Below are 24,059 nucleotides of genomic sequence, written 5' to 3'. Positions count from 1 at the left end.
TGAACAGAAAATGTTTTACTTCTGTTACAATAGGGAACAGTAGAATGCCTTTTGTAAACAGAGGAACAGTTTTGCCGGTTTTGTGAAGAGTATAAATTAGGAACAGTTGTAATGCTTTGCCGGTTGTGTTGTGAGAAGAGTTGAAAATTTGAACAGTTTTAAACTTTTGCGGGTTATGTGCAGAGTATAATTTAGGAACAGTTTCAATATCTCCTGCATAAAATAAAATACACACTGCAATCTTCTGGTTTTCTTTGGCTTTTATTTAAAATTGACATAAAATAGTACTTTTTGTTTAATTTACGTAAATACACAATTCATACATTATTATATATATTTAGGTATATATAGTACACATGTGCGTGAGTATGTGACTAATAAAGTTTATGTTGTTTGTTTTTTCGTATTTAGAGGAAAGTGTAAACTGATCCCATGAGGGCGAGAGTGGTAAAATAATTTCAGATAATCACTATCAAAATGGCAAATGAGACATACTATGGATAACGTTCATCACAATGCACACGCACACACGCACACACACACACATACATTCACACACGCACACACAAATGGAGATACAGATATGTGGGGACATGCATGACATGTATTTTGTGTGTGAGGGAGAGGGGGGAGTAAGAGTAGTAGAAGTAGTGTCTTTTTTTAAGTCTACGATATAATATGGCTGCTTGGGAGTGGCACTCGATCCCAGCTATTCGATGATAAGCACACGACGCAGTGTCATCGTCATCATGGACTAGACCGCAACGCAGTAGAAGATAGAGGTAGAGGAAAACTGACGGGAGACGCTGTTGATTCTCCTCCTCAACGGATGTTGGTGGTGCGCTGTTGTTGTTGTTCGACGAGAGGTTTTTCCGATGAGGATTTCTCCTGCAGCGAGAGATTGGCCACACTGCTGGATGTGGTCTTTGTGGAGTACTGGCTTTGACGTTGATTGCTGCCCTCGCGTCCACTCGAGCATCTAAAGGAGTTAAAGAGGGGGATGGAGAGAGAGAGATACAGAGCGAGATTAGTTAATGGAGTGGCAATATTGATAACAGTTAAACAGAGAAACCGATACACCGATAATTAGCGATATGAGTATGATGATACATCAAGTTCTATTCTCGAGGGTTAGCTGGAAATATGCATAAACAGGGGTTAGAAGGGAGCTTTGGGGGGGTTAATTGTTATTCACAGAATTCAGCAATCACACCAATCAGCGCTATTTGTTTTAGTAATACAATTGGAATTGATTTACATGCGATTAGATTCATATATAGCGTAGATAGCAGTTGAGCGATAGTTAGCGTTAAATGCGGGGGAAATAAATATCTCGAATCGATTCGAATCGATTTGGTTTGATTGATTGGTTAATCACTTCGGTGGGGGGAATTTCTCGTAGCACCTTTCGATCATTTTACCTTGCCTTGTATTAGTTCGATATCATTATTTTGAGCTGGTCTTGGCCACAGCTGTTGGCGGCCTCTTGGCATTACCGTTGGCTTGCTGGGAGGTCTTCATCTTAAACTTATCCTGTTGCGTATTCGCAGATATCTCGGTCGATGTGGAGTTCGTTGAGGTCGATTGACTCGACCCGGGTGACTTTTGCTTCAAGAGTCTGACGACGATACATTGAGGATATGGATACTTAGTTTACACTGGCATTTTGCATTTGTTTTTATTTGATTATTATTTAATTTTGTTACATGGTTTTTAGGCTACTTTGTACAACAAATGGACGGATTCGTTAGACTCGATTTTATGTAATTTTGTTTTGGTTTGTTTTGGTTTTCGTGAGTTTAGCCTCTTGCGTTTTTTTTTTCTTTAATTTTTTTTTTAGCGATATTTAGATCAGGACACAGTGGGCATTGTTGGACGTGTGTCGGGTGTCTTGTTATTGTTGTTGATGTTGGAATTGGTATTTGTATTGTTGTGGCGGTTTAGCGATATCGAAAGCATTCTGACAACGAGATACAAGAGAATAATTTAGAGAGGAGAATAAGGACTAAATACAGGTACTTTTATGTGTGTGCTCGCTAAGTTTCTAAAGTTGCATGCAATACAGCTGGCAGCTACGAGACTCCACGCGTTTCATCAATATTACAAAACTGAAAAGTGAAGACGAATAGTTGCAGTCATCGACTCCTTTATAGCTGTCAGCTACGGCACTTATCATTACACTACGCGTTTTATCATTACAGAGACCTTTGCAAAGATATCCACTTCTCTATAGCTGGTAGCTACGACACTTCATTCGTTCGACTTTCTTCTTATGAAACTTCACTCGTTTCGTAGTTAGTATTACAACGTTGTTCACCACTTAAAAGCAAAGAGGAAGCAGGAGCTAAGAACGAATGCTTAGCTGGCAGCTGCGACACTCCACATTTTATTATTATTACACGTGAAGCGGAAAAGAGACCGTTGCATAAACATCAACTTCTTTATAGCTGGCAGCTGTGACACTTTGTCTGCTTCATTCGGCATCCTTCTAGCTGACAGCTATGACACTTATTATTAAGAACTTCTTTATTATTAGTACCACTTTGTACACCACTCAAAAGCGAAGAGTATGGAGGAACTAAAAGGGATATTTTGTCAACGCAGCATAGCTGGCAGCTACGACACTCCAAGCGTTTTATCGTTAATATTATCACGTTGTACAACACTTAAAGGCGAAGCGGAGGCAGGAACTTAAAGGGAAAGTTCGCCTACTCAGCATAGCTGGCAGCTACGACACTACGCGTTTCATCGTTAGTATTATCACGTTGTACAACAATCAAAAGCGAAGAGAAAGGAGGAACTAAAAGGGATATTTTGCCTACTCAGCATAGCTGGCAGCTACGACACTCCAAGCGTTTTATCGTTAGTATTATCACGTTGTACAACACTCAAAAGCGAAGAGGAAGGATAAACTAAAAGGGATATTTTCCTACTCAGCATAGCTGGCAGCTACGACACTCTAAACGTTTCATCGTTAGTATTATCACGCTGTACAACACTTAAAAGCAAGGAGCAAACAACAGACAAAGAGGAAAGTAGAAAGAGCGTTTCCAAACGCTGCTTACTGGACAGGGTAGTCACAGGACTAATTCCCTAACCGGTGTGGGAATGAACGCCGCTCGGGGGATTCGCAAACGCGTTGCGTATGACGACCAGCTTACGTATCTGGTTGGAGGCATCCATGAAACGCTGACGCATCGAGTAACTGCTTCCAGCGACAGTTACGCTCTCCGTCTGATGCAGACTGCGTACTCGCACCGTTCTAATAGATTTGATTGTAGGTCACAGAAGAACAATTGAGTCAGAGACAGGACTTACACAGTTGTTTTTGTTTTTGTGATGAACTTACACCCAAGGACTGTACATTAATTGTGCAATTTTTTGGGAAATCGCAACAAAACACTCACCTGTTCGATATCAGATGCTTGACCTTCTTCTTCAGCACGAAGAGCATAAAGATGAGGAAACCCTGCATCGCATTGCACAGATCCGAGACGTAAAAGATCTTTGAAAACTGCTTGTCGTTGCCCACGAAATACGAGATGATCTCCGACGACCAAGTGACGCCCATGATGATAAACAGTCGCAGAAAGAGTCCGAATCTGATGGGATTGCTGAATCAATTGATGTGTTTTTGAACTCCACACACAATCCTTATACTTACTTGTCTTTTTCGGTGCGCAGATTCTTTGTGCTGTCCTCCCGGGCAATTATTCGTGCCATCTCTCGCTGTACGCCGTGTATTTTAAAGGCGGTCATCACAAACATCGTCGTGTTCGCTCCAATGATGATGATTATGGGTCCAAAGAAGTAGATCATCGCCGACCAATTGGTCATATCCAACCAACAGTACTCACCACCGCCAATGCCCGGCTTGACTTCGAGGGGCCAATCCGAATATTCCTGCGCCGAGAACGTAAAGATGAGGAAGACCAAAGCCGATCCCCAAGAGTACAGCGAATAGAGCAGAAAACGCTTCTTCTCGTGGAATCGATTGACGCCACGTGTGCCACGGAAATTGTGCCACAGATCGAAGCTGATCACGTTCAGCCAGAAGAATGAGGACATGAAGAAGAAGTATGCGGTATAGCCGATTGACTTGCAAAGGGTGCTAGAGGGATGAATGTCGCGCTCAAGCAGCAAACATGATAACGTCATATAACCTATGCTCAGATCGAGCAGATAGCAGACCAACGATTTTCCATGCTGATTCCGCAGCTCCGGAATTAACAAATACACTGCAATGGTCAGCAGCATGAAGGGAATGGAGAAGAGCATGGCTAAAAAAGAAGAAATCGAACACGAAATTAGAAATTTAAAATATTTTTCACTTCGATATTATTTCAGTGCATTCTTCAATCGTAGAATTCTGGTTTTAAATGTTTATTGATTCCTCAATATTAGCTGCAATTGAAAAATGCAATTAAACGAACATTTCTTGAAGTAATCAACAACAAATTCAAGGCTAATTTACGCTGCAGTAAATTATAGTTTGATAAATAAATAGTTTGATAATAAATTCAAATGCATAAGATCGCTTCAGGATTAAATGCGCTTTGGGAATTAATAAAATACACTTGATAATCAAGGCAATTGAAATGAAATAATGAATGAAATAATCAATACAAAAGCAAATAGGAAAACAAGTAAGAAAGCGAGTGTGCTTGACTGTGAGATACCGATTTTAAATAAAAGCAAAAGTGTGCGGTATTAATTTAAAAATATACCTACTTAATATACTAAAAATACTAAAAGTATAAAAATACTGAAAATGCTATATTTGGTATGTTGATGCAGTATGCCAATATACTAAAAAATATACTGGCAAAGTATTTTTAGTATACTAAATACTAAAAATGCTATTTTGCAAAGGAAATGAAATAATGAATGAAATAATCAATACAAGAGCAAATAGGAAAAGAAGTAAGATTTAGATAAAAGCAAAAATGTGCGGTATTTATTTAAAAATATACCTAATTAATATACCAAAAATACTAAAAATATAAAAAAAAATTCTAAAAAAAATGTTATATTTGGTATGTTGATACTGACAACGTATTTTTAGTATTTTTGTGGTATATCCATTGGGTATATGGTATATTAATATATTAAATATACCGCTTGTAATAGTATTTTTAGTATTTTTGTGGTATATAAATTAGTATGCATATTTTAAGAAAAATAAATTGAAATTTACTTAAATTAAGTATACGTAACTGAATCATCATCGAGCTTATTAAAAGAATCTAAAACTAATATAAAGATTTATTATGGATATACAAATTTAAGCAATTTGAATTATGTTTAAATTTATTTTTGTCAAGTACTATAAGACAAAAATAAAGTAAAATAAATGGCAATTTACTTAAATTAAGTATACGTATGGAAATCATTATTTAGCAAAAATCAAAAACTAAAATAAAGATCAATAGCTTCCGAAATTCACTTGAATTAAGTGCTTGGGTATAAGTATTCGAATTATGTTCGTTCATAACATTTTTATGCTATTTTGATTGATTTTTTACTGTCAGCAGCTGGACATAAAATTGTGTGTTTACCACTCACCGAATCCATTGATGATCTTTACCGTAGTCTTCTCGTTGCTCATGTCGCAGTTGGCGGGATTAAGAGTATAATAAGTGTCGGATTCATTCACATAAGTGGGCACCAAACAGAACTCATTCTTGTAGATGTACAACATGTCATCCTCGCGCAACAAAGTTCCATTCTCATGCAGCTGATAGGTGTCATAGTAATTGGCTTCAGGCAGCAGCGAGAACATTTGGTTACATGGTCTAAAGCTCTGCACCACAAACTGTTTATAGATATTCACATTGTATACGCTCTGATTGCGCATCGTTACATTTATCGTTGCTTCTGGCCAGGTTTTGTTGCTCGTATCCTTGGCGCACTCGCTGTTGTTGAAGATGTATCCCCAAGGACAACAGATGTTGATGCACGGCTTCAGCTTGCAGACGCAACCACGCACGTGAGGAGCAACATCAATGCGATCCACGAGATCCTTGTAGATGTAATCATATGTGCCCACATAATGACTGGGTATCAAGACTCCTTCATAATTGTAGCTGCCATTGGGATACGAAGGATATCCCGTCACATTCACCGTGTCGAAGAAACTACACTGTGTGTGGATGCCATTTCTCTCATGAAAGTTGCCCTCATCACCCAGAGCATGGACACCAAAGGGACTGCCGGGGAGGAGGCGGAAGAGCACGAGGAAGACGACGCCAACCAAGGTGACGCCACAGTAGAGTGGACCACTTCTGTGGTGAACAGGCTTCTGCATTTTGTGCTCTCTGCAAAAATATAACAGAGGAAATTCAACAATTAATTCTAATAATAATATTCAAGTCCGAAGCACATGCAACAATAAACTATTCAGCAATATGAGTCATGCCTAAGCCAACACGACTTAATTTGAATTAAATTATACACGTCGAGATTCTCAACAGCGAACTAATTTGTTTTGTTTTCCCAGAACGCCTTTAAAAGTTAGTCACACATTATTTAAATTAAAAACAAACAGAGAGCATATACACAAATGTTGTTTTGTGCGGTTTTATTTACTCTTTCAGAGAAGCAAGTTCTAAAATGTATTTAATTCAATATCCTCAGAATATATTTTGGAACAAGAGAGAAGGAAATGAAATTTCAATAATTTAGTAACTAAATTATATAAAATAATATATTTAGAATAAATTAAGCTTTGTCATGAATTGTATTTAATCGAATAAAAGCAGCAAATATATGAACAAATTTTAAATTTCAAGAAAGAAATAAAATTGTGTAAGGCATTATGAAAATATGTTCAAAAATTAATTGACATTTACATTTTACAAGTACTAAAATTCATTTAATTTATTAACTGAGTGCATAATGAAGAAGATTTACAGGAAAGAAATTAAATTGAATACAGTATTCTGAATTGATATTTAAAATTTTTTTTTATATAATGAAAGTTAAAGTTGATTTAATTTAATAAGTCTGTAAATGTTGAGAACGATTTAAAATACAAAAAGAAATTAAACGAAGTAACTGAATATCAAATTATATTTAGAATATCTTGAGATAATAATTGCATAAGTGACAAACATTTAATTACTTGAATAACTCAGTATGGATTTAAGAAAATTTTAAATACCCGATCGGTAGAAAACGGAATACGGAAAAACAAAAAATTGCATCTTGAATTATGTTATATGAGAAAAGTTATATGCTTTTAATTTGAGTTTATTAAAAATGGGAAAATTGTATAACTGATATAATTTAAGAATTCAGCAAATATATAAGAACAAGTAAAACACATAAAAGGACAAATTGAAATATAAATCAAAATGTATTTAAAATAAGTAATTTAAATTATTTTTAAATTAATATAAATCTAAATTTTTTACATTTCAAGTATTCTATTCTCTCAATATGAAACCCAGAAGAAAGTGCTCACATTTTTTTAAGTTCTGTAGTTCAGAGTTTTAAGAAGAAGTAAAATACAAGCAAGAAATAAAATAAAGTAATTTAATCTGTGTTGATATCTAAACTCTTTTGAGGTCATTTCTTTTCAAAGGCATATAACATACAGTATTGCTTAAATTATAGCAGAAAAAATCGTTATAAGCATTCTTTATAAGCATTCTTTTTAATGTATACTAATTTATGTAAATCAGCTTTAACTTGATGGACAACACTCTTAAGCGTCAAACACTATATATGCGTGAGCTCATCGTTATGGAAATCTCTCTGAAACGCACGCAAACCTTTTCAACAGGTTTTTGCAGCGTCTGGTGAAAAGAAAGGTCATGGGGACTTGTTGCGTCAGTTTCAATTAGGGCAACAAGTCTTTGAGGTCATGTTTAAACGGTCGCAAGGACAGAACGAACTAATACAGGACAAACAGGATATACAGGATACACAGAATACACGCAATGGGCGTTCCAACACACACAGCGGGGCATTAATCATCTGAGAACAGAAAAAATAACGTGCACACATCGAAAGCGTTTATGAATTTCCATTAAATTGATACTAAGTGCCAGCAACTGTCAATATCGCTAGTCGAAGCGACGCAGCCCCGCCCACCTCCCCGCCCACTTCCCACTTCCACATTTCCTAGTTGTCGCTTTGCGTCAGTCGTTAGTTAGTTGGCTTAACAACTCCCACTTCTGGTCTCCCGTTTCGCCATAAATTCATTACAAATGCGAAAAGTCTGCCCCAACCCCCCACCACCAACCCCCCAAGTTCATCATTATCTCCATCCCTCATGGGCTATCACTATCTTATCAAGCCAACATCATTAGAGGCCAAACAAAAGTCAAATTTGGCTCAACACATTGATCGCAATGTATTTGCATTTGTTGTGGACATTGTCTGAGGGGAAAAGAGGGGAAGAGCAGGGGAGACTGAAAAGGGGAATGAAGCTATGCACACCTTGAAAATATTGTTGAATTTATGACCCCAAATGGGGTAAACAGTTATTTAATAACGACAAGTATTTTGCGAAAAATTAACATAATTAATTGCCTCGCATGCAATTGAAATTTTCAACAGCCGAAAACCATTCGACTCCAATCAAAATAATTGTTCCGCCTTCTTGGCAGCTGCCTCCTGCAGTCTGCTAAAGAAAAACTGCCCGAAATGTGGCTATTAAATTGATTTACAGCCGACATTTGCAGCCATTGATGATGCGATTTTCCGCATTTCCAGTTGAAAGTTTTTATGGCAATCACTAGAATTGGTTCTCATGTGTAATTCAGTTGTTTATTTAATGATTCAAAGCACTTGTTGTGCTCAGCTTTGATTTCTGCTACCGATCGTATTAATAATGCTGATCATAGCTTATGATTGCGATTATCAACCTCTGAATCATGGGTGTGTCAAGAACTCCCAGCAGAATATTAATTGTAGAGGTATTTGATCAGTTAATGTCAGCCAACTGTCAATAGTATCAACATGTTAATATTACTATTTACGCTTTAAGTTGACACAAAAGAGAGAATGAACAAGTAAGAAAGTTACAGTCGAGTGTGCTCGACTGTGAGATACCCGCTGCTTATTTTAAATAGAAGCAAAATATTGCGATATTTTTTCAAAATATACAAAAAATGCAAAAATACTGAAATATACCAAATTGTATATTTGGTATATCGATATAGTACCACATTGAAAATATACCATAACCGGTACAATATACCAGATTGTCGGCCAAAGCAACTAGGGGTCTAGTAAGTATGAGTTTTTGACCATACAAAAGCATTTCTTTAATAACTTCCGCAATCAATATCTGATACCGGAATTCGCAACTCTAGCTTTAAAATTACGCTTGGTATTCGAATTTTTTTGATTTGCGGGGGCGGAAGTGGGCGTGGCAAAATTTTTAAACAAACTTGATCTTCGTTCAAACATAACAAATGCGGTCGAGAAAAATTATAGCTCTATCTCTTATAGTCTCTGAGATCTAGGTGTTCATACGGACGGACGGACAGACGGACATGGCTAGATCGTCTCGGCTGTTGACGCTGACTAAGAATATATATACTTTATAGGGTCGGAGATGCCTCCTTCTACTTATTACATACATTTCCTGTCGGCACACAGTTATAATACCCTTCTACCCTATGGGTAGCGGGTATAAAAAGAGAGTGAAAAAGACTAAGAGAACACTCGGACTTATCGATAAGATAAAGCCCAAGACAAAGACTATTTACCAGATATTTATTGAACTTCTCAGAACTGAACAGCGAACGATTACAATTTATTCGGAGCAGGCTGCTGATGTTGATGATGATTAATTATTAATGCTATTAAATTGTCACTTCCGTTGGCAAAACACATTTAAAATATCGATCGATAACGAGGCGCAACAATGTGATTCATGCACTTACTTAACTTGATTCTCAGCAACGATTTCGATCAAAACAAATATCATTTATGTATTTTTGACCAGGGGAGGGGGTTGGGAGGCAGCGACTAATGGAGGCACGACGACGCATTTAACAATTATGTATGCTAAAGTGCATAAAGCCCCCGGTCGCAAGATTTATCGACACGGCTGCTGATAAAGCAATGCGATACGATACGATACGATACGATTTGAAACGAAACGAGTCGCGAACGTGTCACGCGGCGTATGCGCAATATATTTATGTACAACGTTTCCCTATGCTAATTTCCACAAATATAACATATGAATTGCACGCAACAATTAAAACACATCAACTCAACTCACAGTTATGAATAGAGAATTTTAAATTGAAATAACAATTTTGTTTGTGCGTATCAAAGTTGAATAAAAAATATAGAGATAGCGTTTCTTAATGCTTTATTGTTGAATTATGTGTGTGGCTGCCATTATCAGTCGGAACGCTTTGTGGTCAGGGCGAGAGTCGGAACCGCGGCAAACTAATCGCAAACGTAGCCGCAAAGACAGCGAACTTCAAACTTGAAAATGCGAATCCACCACAATGGGGTGAGAAAGATAAACAACACCTTCCACAAAAAAAGAATGAAGCTAGTGAGAAAGCTTGAGGCGAGTGGACTCGACTGTGAGATACCCGGTCCCCATTTTCAATAAGACTAAAATATAGTAGTATTATTCTTCAAATACACTAAATTAACATACGGAAAAATACTGAAATATACCAAACGGTATATTCGGTATATCGATATACTTATACCTTAATAAGAGCAACATTGCGATAGTATTCCTAAAATATTCCAAATTAATATACTCAAATATATCGGAATATCTATATACTACAAAAAAGCAAAATATACTAATACTTTAATTAAATCAAAACATTGCGGTATTATTCCTAAAATATGCCAAAATAATAAACCGAGAAAGACTGAAAGATACAGATATATTTAGTATATCATTAAACTACTACTTCAATGAGAGCAAAGCATTGCGGCATTATTCTTAAAATATACTCAAAATACTAAAATACCATATATCGAAAATTTGGTACATTAATATTTATTAATAATAAATATAAAGCAAAACAAACACATACCGAAAACCATATTTGGTATATCGATGAAATAATATATATAAAAATATTTCAGTTTTTCAATGAAACCAATTAAGAGCTCACAACAGCAGCCGTTCTTAGCCTTCTACCTTTTGGGTAGAGGGTATAAACACAAAATATTTGTTTGTGTGAGTGCTTGCGATTATTTTCAAATTCAACAAAAACATTTTTAATTGTTATGGTCTGGGCCATTGACGGTTTTCCGACTGCGCGAGTATGTTTTCCCGCAATGCTTTTCATTCGTACGAAAATTCCACAAACATTAATACGATTCCTAGTATTTTAAGTATTTTTAGCGCCACACAAACATTCTGTTTCCCCTCCCCACCCCTCGCTTTATCTCTCCCCTCTTTAAGCACTTTGTGCCAAGCCCTGCGCAGCAAATTGATTGGTTATTCGTATAAGAGGCAACCCCCAAAATTTCTGTGGTAATTTGCAACTTGCCAAATATTATTTAAGGTCATCATCGAGCAAGACGGATTAAACACATAAACGCACCTTAACCACACATCTATCCATCCATCTATCTATCTATCCATGTGTTGCTTGCCCACTCTGCCCCCGACCAGCCCCCTAAATCAATCATGTGGAAACAGGCAAAAAACAAACCATTAAAAACGAGACGTTTTTATACAATTCAATTTCCTATTGCCGCATTTCCTTTTTGCTCATCGCTTATGTGCAATAAAATTGTCTATTTTACTACCTTCTAAATTTATTTTTTTAAATGTTTGTGTTTGTAAATAATGCTAAAGTTCTAAATAATATTTAATTAGATTAGTGTTTTGTGGAACAAGTACAAAACATGTTTAAAAATGTTGATTATGATTTTATAAATGTTGATTATGAAAAGAACTTTTGAAGTTTTTGATTCTCTAATGGTTTGTAACTAATACTAAAATTATAAATAATATTTTATTAGATTGGTAAATCATTTTACCAATTACAGAGTTTTTACAATTCTTAAATTTAGAAAACTAATTTTTTTAATGTTTGTTCTTTTTAGATCGTTTGATTATTGTAAATAATACTTTATTAGATTATAGCAAACATGTTAAAAATGTACAAATTTTTATTTAGAATGGATGCACCTATAAATTACAAACTATTTATAATTATGAATACGAAAACTGCTTCAGAATCTGCAAATGTTGAAAGTTGCTCTCATTAAAAAAAAATTCCAATTATGTGTAATTATCGAAATAAAAACATGTTCTAAAATGAACATGTTTACATTGGAAAAGCCCATAAATTACATATTTTTCATTATTGATACGAAAACTACTTTAAAATCTGAAAGTGTTGAAATCGGCACTCATTAAATATGCTTAAAAATGAAATATTTGTAATTTGTTTTCATAAAAACTTGTTCTAAAGTAAAAGTACCTGCTCTATTATATATACATTGAACTAGCTTACCAACTGCTTATTTATGATTATCTGATGAAATTATAATATTTAAATAATTTTTGGGAAATGAAAGCTACGTTTTTATTTTCTTTTCACTGGAAAAGCCTATAAATTTCATTTTTAGAATTTGTTAATACGAAAACTAATTTTAAATATGAAAAGTTCTTATTAAATAAGCTTAAAAATAACATAAACAAAATTATCATAATCAAAACTATTTCGAACATTCTAAAAAACTTTGTTTTATGTTAGAAATATTTGTAATACAAGATTATTTTCGCAAGTAAGATGCTTAAAAATGAAAAGTTAAAAAGTTAAATATAAACTTGCATTTTCAAAGCATGTTTATCATCTTATTTTGATCATTTCATTTCAGAAACATATATTAAATACTGTTATTAGTCATGAAAATTGTAATCCTTAGAAAAACCAGCATAGCAACTGTATTGAAATTCATGTGTCACTTGGTTAGCTACTTAGCCATAAATAAAACTTTGATATCGTAGAGGATAAAGTATAAGTTAATTACCTCAGTAGTTGGCAATAAATACAACTTTGATACACATTAGATATGGCAGAGGACTTTAGACATAACATGTAAAAGAATTGCGAAACTTATTATTCCCCAGTGTTCGATAGTGAAAGTGAACAAAACAGCGAAAGGGAAAGAGAGTCTGATGTCTATGTGCATTTAGCTAATTAAAATGTAATTTCATTACGCTTATCAAGGACTGCACCTGCGTGATAAACAGCAGTTGCTTGCAGCTAAATTATGATTATAGCTAATCCGGATAATACGAAAAAAAAGCATTGAATAATATTATTCAGTACTCAAAGTGTTATTATATCGAATGTGATCCTGATGTAGTTTTGTTTGCCAAAACAACACGACGTGTCGTTTGACGCCAGAGTTGGTTTTATTCTTTATATATATGTATATATATGAATAAATCGTGCGAATCGTACGAATAATATTCATTGCCATGCCGAATGCTTCTGGGCGGGGGGTGAAATAAAATAAACAAATGTAGGAAAAACTGAAAGCTGAAGGCAAACAATAAACAATATAAGAAAACATATGAACAAATGTGCAAATGTGTAAACAAATGTGCATAGCAAAGACTTGAAAGTGTTCCCAAAACAGGTGAAAAACAAACGTGTGTGGGGTAAAAACAGAGAGAGAGAGAAAGATAAAGTAGTAGGAGAGTGGGAATGGAAATGCGGGAAATGATATGTTAGCATTGCCAAGGTCGTTTTCCCACCCACCAACTTAGTTTGTTAGCCACTTGAGGTGACTCAAAAGTGCAACAAGTGATTCCAGTTGGAAAAACAGTTTTGAAAGACAGCCGCAATAAACAGTATTTGTCATGCAGTTAACTTTATCACAGCTGCCTAGAAATTCCCAACTGAGTCAGTAAACAAATGCACTCTCTATCGTATCTAGGCCAAAATCTGACATTTGAGTGCCATATCAGCCACAATTAATTAATGTTTATGGGTCATAAAAATTAAATATAGATTGAATCGCCAATTAGGTGAAATTAAATGTCACACCCGGCGAGGGATTGTGAGGGATTATCAGAAGATGAGCCCAGAACTGAATTTATTTTAAATTAGGGTCATTTTTATTGTATTACTTACTAAAAATAGTTGCTGATCCTAAAAACCTAATAAAAACTAATCCCTTAACGAAATGAGAACTGAATATTCTTTAAATTAGCTCAATTTTATTGGATTATTTACTTTAAGCAATCTCAATTCCTAAAAACTTAATAAGAACTAATTCCTCAACAGAATAAGAAATGAGAACTGAATATTCTTTAAATAAGCGAAATTTTATTGGATTTAAACAATCTCAGTTCCTAAAAACTTAATAAGACTAATCTCTCAACGGAATAAGAATTGAATATGCTTTAAATTAGCGAAATTTTATTAAATTATTTACTGAAAACAATTTCAGTTTCTAAAAACTTAATAGGAACTCATTCCTCTACAAAATGAAAAATAAAATTATTGGTTGAAATATAAATTATACTTAAATTAGCAGAATTTTATTGCATTCTTTACTCAGTTTCTAAAGACTCATTTAAAACTCATTCCTCAACGAAATGAGATATGAAATTATTAGCTATATATTAATATAAATATTAATAATTCCTCAAAACTAATTTCTCTACAGAATGAGAAATAAAATCATTGGTTGAGATATGAATTTTCTTTAAATCACCTAAATTTTATTAGATTATTTACAAAAGAACACTTTCAAAAACACTTTCCTAAAAACTTAATGAGAAATAAAATTCAGCAAAATATATGACAACATTTTAAACAGAATTCGCTTGAGAAATATTTTTGGGGAAATACGGATATTTTAAACTGAATTGCTTGTTGAAAATTGTTGTTGTTATTTCAAAAGATTAATCTTACATCTTTAAATAAACTAAACATTTCAATTGAAACACACAGAAATACTAAAAATAGTTACACTTGCAGCACAATTTCAATGAATTTCCCAATTTATTTATGAGAACGAAACAAGACTGTTCCAATTATTTACAGCAATTTAAGTAGATGGCTTTGCATGTGTACAGAAAATGTTTTGCGTCGCCATTGAAAAATTAGAAATTAATGACCCCACATACAAAATATTATAAATAAATTCCCCAACACTTTTGTATTTTAGAAACATGATATAAAAATAGCAAAGAAAAAAATTTTAAAGATATAAACTCGATTAATCAATGGCTTTCAACAGATTTCAAAAATAACGGCACTTAACTTAAAAAGCGATTAAACTAAATCTCAAATGTATTTTGAATCTGATACACAACCTAAACAAATTATAATGTACACATAAAAAAATATAATATATATTTAAATTGTAAATTCGTGCACTTAATTGCTGTTAAAAAAGTCTAAAAATAAAAGCACTTAGAAAAGGGATTAAACTGAGGCTGAAATATTTGGAGTCTGGCAAACATGTGTTATCAATTATCAAGTATAATTATATATATTATACTGTGTAGATACATTTCAAAATTGGAAATTTATTTAATGATTTGAAGAATATTCAAGAAATAAAAGCACTTAGAAGGGGATTCGAAAGGGATTAAACTGAAGCTAAAATATTTGTTATCTGGCAAACATATGTTATGAATTTTAATTACATATGTTATATATTTAATAAATGATTAATAGATTAAAGAAGATTCCACTAATAAAAGCGCTTAGAAGGGGATAAGAAAAAGGTTTAAACTGCAGCTAAAGTATTTCGAATCTTGCACACATTATACATATGTATATATTATAAAATAGTAAGTTTGAGCAATTAATTGTCTTTAGAAAATAAAGAAATTAAAATCACTTTCATATGGGTTTAAACTGAAAATATTTGGAATCTAGAAAAACATATATTTGGCAAACATATAATATATGAAATATCATCAAGTATTATTGTTAATGTTATATTTCATATATATACATTTTAAACTTCATAATTCAAGCGAATAAAAGTTTAAAGAAGCTTCCAAAAATAAAATCATCTAGAAGAGGATTTAAAAGGGATTAAACTGAAGCTAAAATAATTGGCAAACACATCTTATGAATTATAATTGCATATGTTATATATAACAAAAGTACATTTTGAAATTTATAATTCAAGTAATTAATAGATTAAAGAAGATTCTAAAAATGAAAGCTCTCAGAAAGGGATAAAAAGGATTTAAACTGAAACTAAAGTATTTCGAATCAGGGACACATTATATATACATTATAAAATAGTAAATTTGAGCAATTAATTGTCTTTAGAAAATTTAAAAAATAATACCACTTGGATATGGGATTAAACTGAATATATTTGGAATCTAACAAACATATATTATCAAGTATAATTATTGATATAACATCAATAATACAATACATATATTTAAGATATATAGTATATGTACATTTTAAAATCGTAAGTTCAAGCAATTAAAAGTTTAAAGAAGATTCCAAAAATAAAAGCATTTAGAAGGGGATTAAAAAGGGTTTAAACTGAAGCTAAAATCTTTCGAGTCTGCCATACATGTGCTATCAATTAGAATTATATATGCATGTGTATATATAACATAACATAGTATAGAAAATCGACGCCCACTCGAATGGCATCTGGACTATTTAGACTGCGTCGTCGTCTATAAATATTAGCTATAGTACTTCAACAAAGCGTTATCTTCTCTTCCATTTGCACTTACCAACTTGCAGGCTATATGTGTCGATCTATATAGTATATATACACTATATATATATATTTATATATGTAAAATATTTGCTTCAATCAAGTTGTTTGTTCCTGTCTCGACGACTTCTCCGTAGTAAATCTTTTGTCACTTTGCAAGCTGAAAACCTTCTATTTGAATAGGTTTTTGTGTATAGTATAGAATATGGTATGTATATTCGAGCACCTTTATAGCTGGAGGTATCTACATAAACATATTAACACACATATAACATATATAGCTAATCACATTAACCCCTCCAGTGTTCAGTATGCAAGTCAGCCTCAACAGTTGAACGCATTGATTCGCGGTTCTTTTTAAAGTAATTTTGCTGACTTGGGGCTTTTTTTTATTTTTGTTTAAACACTTCGCAAACTTGATATTCGCTGTTGTCGTTGTCGATGTTATTGGAGTTGTTGTTGTTGTTGTGGACGTTGATAAACATCGAATGACAAGTACCCGTGAATGTTGTCACAAATATGATTTTTTTTTTTTGCAAACTCTCTTGTAAGTTAACTCACTTGAACAAAACTGGAACTGGTCAACCGAGCGTTTAATTACACAATGCACAACTTTATGGGGGGATGTTCACAATGACCAATATTACGAAAAGATCAACAAAAATACACAAAACATTTCATATTGTGGTTTACAGGGAATTCCCGTGCAGCACCGTTTACACTGAGTCCGAGTCTAGTTTGCGTGTTGGGCGACGTTCGTTTCAACCGGTTAGATTATCATAGCAATTAAGAAAGCAAAAACTGATTTGAATTCATTAATGAATTATCATCAACTCCATGGCTGCTAATATCCCACACGTTGTTTCTTTCTTTCTCAATTCCGCGACGCTGCCGCAACGCGCGACGAACTCAAACGAACTGACTGAACACCACACAAATGGGAGATAAACTTCCGTGCTCTGCGAATGTGTGTGGGGATATGTTACAGCGAGCGCTGTTAAGTGCTGCCGAATGTTAATGCTGGCACGCTGTTAATAAAGCTTCTCCTGCTATGTACATAGTTGTGGGTGCACGCAAGCGTAGTGCAGGCGGCAGTGCTGTTAGCAGCTGTTAAGTCATGGGAGATGGGAAATAAACTTCCGAGCTCTGTGCGTGTGTGGGGATATGTTACAGCGAGCGCTGTTAAGTGCTGTCGAATGTTAATGCCCACAAGCTGTTAACGAAGCTCCTCCTGTTATGTAGTTGTGGGTGCACGCAGGCGTAGATCAGTCGTCAAAACTGATCAACTGCTACCGCACTGTTAAGTGTGTAACTATTGAATGCTAAGTTTACAACCCTGTTAATTATGCGTCTGTTAAGTGAAGCAATGTAACTCAGTCATTGGAGGTGTTGATCGAATTGGTTGCAAATTCCGCCCTGTTAACAGACTTGTGCTTCACTGTTAAAATTCCTTCATCATATCGCGTAGGTGGCGAAACAAAAGCCACATGGCAATTGATAGACGATCGCCAGCAGTTTGCCAGCAGTTGAAATGTAAACAAACAGACAAGTGGATCGTGAATGGATGCTTTAAATGGTCAAAGAAACAAAAAACAAAGACCTGCCGATTTGCTCTCAAACAAAACGGTTTGCCCTCTGGCAAAAACTGTTTCAAGCTGTGATTCAAAGTGTTTTGAATATGTTTATTAATCAATTTAATTGCCACCGCTTGCAATTCAATTAGCCAGCTGACTACTGACCGAAAGCTCAACCAATAACAAACGAATTTGCACATAGAGATAAAAATCAACACGTAACAATTAAGCTTTTCTTGTAAGCTCGGCATTAACTGTAATTCTGTGTAGCTTTGTTGCGCTCTCAGAGAAATTCTCATGGTGTTATTAATTGCACTTGGCATCTTGATTGAATCACTCACAATTATCAGTTTTACACATTTTCTTAATAAACAGAAATATTTATTCATTTTTTTATAGCTACTGAGAATTTCAAAGCAATTGTCTATGATTTTTGTAGTAATTTTCTATTTATTAATCAAGTTGGACTTACACAAAAGCTTTTGTAATTGTTTTGATCTGCACATTCTTTGTATTCTTTGTATTCTCTGTTTACGACTGCTTTATTTACAGTTATGTATGTAAGAATTGTCCAATTTAAATGAAAGAATCAGTGGAAACAAATTGCTTTAAAATGGGGATATTCGAATGTTTTGCTGTCCAATGTCACGTATTATTTTTGAAATAAATGTAGCTAATATATTACAGTTTTGCCTTGTGTCCCATTGGAGTACGTGTTCAAAGTCAGCGCTGACAAATGGCAATCATCATTATGATATAATAGGTTAATTCGATAATTTTAATTTTTGGATCGATCCAAAAAAATTAAAAATTATGAATTATGAAAACCGATAAGTGCAGATTTGTCCTACAAAGAAACAAAAACAAATCAATTGCCAATTAATTTGATTTGTTTTTTGTTTATGTCTGATTTGAAAGCAGTTAAAGTGCGCAGTATTATTTTAATAATAAGCCCATCACATGAGACGTGCCCCGCCCGATTTGTCTTTACCCTTCCCGTCCCGTCGGTAGGGGAAACTTATTCCATGGTATTCCCGAATTATATTCGACTTGGTTGAAGGCGAGAGTTCACGATACAAAACTGGTTTTTCGCTTAACATTGGCTTCAAGTGCCGGTAACTACACATATTGTCAAAAGATTCAGAGATTCGGTAATACGTATATTCAATGCAAAAACAAACTAAAAAATAAACACGAAACAACAGCAACACCAACAACAACAACACTCATACAACAGACAATGTTGTGGGCAGCTGTTGCTCTCTTTGCGAACCATAAAAATCACATTTTAATTGCCAGCCCAGAGACAAGGCAAATGCGAAGCGAAGCGAGGCGAAGAGAGAAGAGAGCAGAGTCTACGCATCCAAGGCTCTGACTCTGATCACTGAACAACGGATGCAACAGAGGCCTGGACTGACCTTGTAATCAAATTCCCGACTAGCAAACAGATGTCGAGACACGCTCTTCAAGGGCCGAAGTTCACAGTTCACACACAGCAAATATTTATGCCTTCAGCGTTGATTATACACTCACTTTATTATTATTTCGGTGTTTATCTTTTACATTCAACTTGCACTTTTAAACCTAACGTATTTTTACTTAATTAGTTTTCCGCTTTTCCGTTGCTTGTTTGCTTAACCGCTACCGAACTTCTGAACCGACGAATTCATTGCACCATCGACAAAATGAGCCGCTGTCAAGCACTGTTAACTAACAGAAGCGAGCTTCAGAGCTTTTGTACAACGCCAGCCTAAAAGTATGCAGCAAAAATTTCAAATGTGCGTGGGAACTAGGAACATACGAATTATTCACCTTTGACATATTTATTTATTTAAGTGAGTCAAGCAAACTGATTCTATAGAATTAATTCAAAGCTGGATTAAATTTAATGTATTCTTGTCTTGAGCTCATTAATTGCATAATTCAAATTTAAATGGTTATGAGAATATTGGCTTGAATAAAAACAACATTTTTTTTTTTCGATTCACCTCTTCTTTTAATGATTACGTATAGTGCAGTTATTATATTTCTTTATCATTTATATTATATTATAGACTCATTTATATACGTATAAATATTCTGCATATTTTAACACCCTCATAAACAATACAAAAGCAAATTTTGTTGCTGCCTTGCTTACTGCAAATTTTAAAGATCGTAATATAGTAAACAAACAAACACTTGTTACTGTGCCTAAAACATCGCTTCGGCTGATTATGACACAAGTCTTTAGTGATAGACAAACATATCATTAAAAGGCTCATCCTCACTATATTATTATTTCAGTACATAATTAGGCCTAAGCTAGAACTAATGAATACTAAGGAGTCCTAAAAATGTCCTAGGTGATGATAAATAAATAATGATATGCTAAAAGCTTAATTTAATAGTTGAGGTAAGGACAACTCGCAAGTTAATCAATGCAACTGGGCTATAACTGGTAATGTTCATTTAAAAATAGTACAAAATTTTAATTTTAGCGACATTTATTAATTAAAAAAAATTAATTCATTCATTAAACTGTTTCAACTGATTAGCATAATCTGTATTAGGAATTCTTAAGACGCAAAAAAAGCAATCAGGCAATACTAAAGTAAATGCAAATGCAAATGTCAATTGTATATTTAAAATTCCTTTATTCAAAGTCTTAGTGTTTCCAAAAATATTGCTAAGAAAATGATGTCATTTAGATATAAAAATCAAATATTACTGTATTTGGCATTGGTTCTAAAGCAGTTGTTGTTCAACTGCTTTGTAGTTCTGGTAACAATATTTTTGTGTAGAAGTCTTTAATTGCTTTCAGGATTTATGCAGCGGCTCCTCGACTGGATTAATATTCAATTTGGAGCTGAATATTTTGTTTCGTATTGAACTGAAACTTTTTGGTTTTATTTTGCGTATATATCCAAGTTGTTTTTACGTTTTTTTTGGCTATTTGTTTCAATATTGAAGACTTTTATATCAACTTTAGTTAAGGTTGAAATTTGGGATACCTTTTAAGGCTGAGTATTATTAAACTTAAGTACAAAGCGTAGCATTCTAGATACAATAATTTTAATACATATGGTACATATGTATATAAGAACTAAGATTTAAAATACTCCAAACTTTGCAAGTGGAGCTGCAGCTTGGTCAACAGCCTCAACTTGGGTTGTATTGTCGAATTCAGCTAAAGTTGGATTACCGAATTCAGCTAAAGTTGCGTTGTCAACTCCAGCCAAAGTTGGATTGTCGAATGCAGCTAAATTTGTGTTCATCATTTCAGTTGTATTAGTTATAGTTGTTTTAATATTTCGTGGTTCGCATTTCATTTCACACGATGCCAAGGAGCAGAAGCGATTTTTGTTGCCTCCACAGCCGTGATAGGACATTCTCCTACAGGATCGTGTCCTGTTGCTGTAATACCACATATGGTCATTGGCTGTCCTGTGACAGTGGTTGGCACGCCTTGTGCCAGAGTCCCTGCCACCAACACAGTTTCGTTCAGCTATAAAAATATACATTGATAATTTCAGAGTTGTTTTTCAATTTCAATTACTCACACGGCCGAACTCGTCCACGACAGAATTGCGCCTCGTTGTGGATCAACATGAGCGCCAGGCAAGCCAACAACAATATTAATTTCATTTTTAATGCATTCCAAATGGACCTTATAGTCGAAAATTTGATAAACATAACTAAAAGCAGTTCACTCACGATGCTTGGTTTTAATTTACATTAATATAAGCTTTCAGCTTATATCTTTAAATAAAACATATTATTAATTATTTAGTATTTCGCCTTTTCGGTTGTTAACTTGTTTGTTTAACCGCTACACAACTTCTAAGCGATCAAATTTGTTGGACCAGCTGCAAAGCGAGACTCAAGCGAGCGCTGTTAATTAACAGAGGCGAACTTAACAGCTTTCGAGCAGCAGCAGCCTTAAAGTATGCAGTAGAAATTTATTATGATTCAACCAAATGTGCGTGGAAACTAATCAACTATTGCACATATTGTAAGTGTACTTAGCTTCGAATAAATAATATAAACTATTTCAAAGAATTTCTATTATTTGTAATAACTTTTCAACATTAACATATTTTTCATTAAATTAGTTGAGTGTTCTGATTTAAGTAATATTATTGTGTCACTGCTTCATTCGCATTCATAAATTTGTAATTGTAATTATATAATATTATAACTTTGTGCCGGCAGGAAATGTATGTAACAGGTAGAAGGAGGCATCTCCGACCCTATAAAGTATATATATTCTTGATCAGCGTCAACAAACGAGACGATCTAGCCATGTCCGTCTGTCCGTCTGTCCGTATGAACACCTAGATCTCAGAGACTATAAGAGATAGAGCTATATTTTTTCGACAGCATTTGTTATTGTAGTTCTATATCGATATAACAAATATACCGTTTAGTATATTTTTAGTATATTTGTATTTTTGGTGTATTTTGAAAAACTACCGCAATATTTTGCTTTTATTCAAAATGGATAGCGGGTATCTCACAGTCGAGCACACTCGACTGGAACTTTTTTATTTGTTTTCTTAATGAAAAGGAGCATTCAAAATTATGCTGCAAAAATTAAAGTTTTATTGTTTCCTTTTAATTTAACAAAATGAGTGGATTTTTATACCATATATCCATTAAAGTATACGTATTACGCACTTTTTAGCACAATCATATGAAGTGCAAAAGCGATTATTATTGCCACCACATCCTTTGAATTTGAAAGCTTTACAGCCTAGTCGGGTCTTATCGTAATACCACATTAGTTTTTGGCTTTTCCCAGCACACCAACTCATTTGATTATGACCCTCATCCTTAGTTTCATTGCAGCTCGGTCTGACTTCAATTAAAATATAGTTTAAACATATTTCAATTACACAAAATCTTTCATAACTTACGAGCACGTCCCAAACAATTGGTGGCCTGACTGTTGACCAGGAAAATTGCTAGACAAACCAAGTATAGAAGAAATTTCATTACGAAAGTCTAGTTTGAACTGAGTTCAAATTGTGATTTGTCAGCATTTATATTGAAATTTGTTGAGGTAAATTTAATAATGTTTTTCGACAGCTGTTCCTAAATGAAACAATTTTTCAATGGAGCTTTATGTGAGAAACACACTCTACATTTATATTTAGTTATTAGTTTTAATATTTCATTCATTCATTATTATAATCCATTTCATCGTCATCTTCCTTATAATTGCGTTTGCACAATAATGTGCAATCAAACTTACTACAAAATCGATTTCTGTTGCCGCCACAGCCAAGATATTGCATTTTATTGCAGTTTCCACTGGCAAAATAATACATTTCGGGATTTGCATTTCGAGAACAACCTTCCACATCAGCGTGTCCAATATCTTTGTGCTCGTTACAAGTGAATTCCTCTAGATATTTCAGTAAAGATAAGTTAAAGTTCGAGAGTTCATATAATTTGACCAACCTTGGCCTCCATGACAATGCATAAAGTGTTGAGTATAAGCTCCGGAAAAGAGCATTAGAAATACCAAAAACTGCATTTAGAATAAACTTTGCAATGCTGTTCAGTTGAAAGTTGAAACTAAGGCGCTACTTTTAATGAATTTGCTTATATAGCGGCAATGCCAACGAAAAAATACAGTTCATTGATTAAACGACAGCTGTTCGTAGCAATAAATTACAGTAGAACCTCGCAAAAATGTCCATAAATGCAAAAAAAGCATTTATTTTATAAAGTGCTCTATGATTTTCAAAAAAAGTACATTCAAAACCAATAAATAAAATTTCTCATTAAAGCAGTTTAAGCATTACTAGCGCCATCTATCAT

The 24,059-nt window shown here is 34.0% G+C and overlaps 1 protein-coding gene across 14 annotated transcripts; it reads right to left on the bottom strand.

Moving 5' to 3' along the window:
* Positions 1-248: 248 nt before the first annotated feature.
* Positions 249-19,907, bottom strand: LOC117572254 (G-protein coupled receptor Mth2). 14 transcript variants are annotated; one of them, XM_034254948.2, is made up of 7 exons: positions 19,785-19,901; positions 16,694-16,921; positions 5,566-6,317; positions 3,665-4,280; positions 3,408-3,614; positions 1,422-1,618; positions 841-979 (listed from the first exon to the last, which is right to left on the bottom strand). In XM_034254948.2, exons 3-6 carry the CDS (start codon positions 6,305-6,307, stop codon positions 1,447-1,449), a joined length of 1,737 nt encoding a protein of 578 aa, XP_034110839.1. In that variant the 5' UTR covers positions 6,308-6,317; positions 16,694-16,921; positions 19,785-19,901; the 3' UTR covers positions 841-979; positions 1,422-1,446. The 14 variants fall into 14 exon arrangements, with proteins under 14 accessions (XP_034110836.1, XP_034110837.1, XP_034110834.1 ...); XM_034254950.2 differs by lacking the exon at positions 19,785-19,901 and adding an exon at positions 17,239-17,605; XM_052004343.1 differs by lacking the exon at positions 19,785-19,901 and adding an exon at positions 17,239-17,605 and having other exon boundaries at positions 16,694-16,837.
* Positions 19,908-24,059: the final 4,152 nt, after the last annotated feature.

This window comes from Drosophila albomicans, chromosome 3, assembly GCF_009650485.2.
Source record: "Drosophila albomicans strain 15112-1751.03 chromosome 3, ASM965048v2, whole genome shotgun sequence".
NCBI classification, from domain to species: Eukaryota; Metazoa; Arthropoda; class Insecta; order Diptera; family Drosophilidae; genus Drosophila; species Drosophila albomicans.
This window is presented reverse-complemented; position numbering and strand designations above follow the sequence as displayed.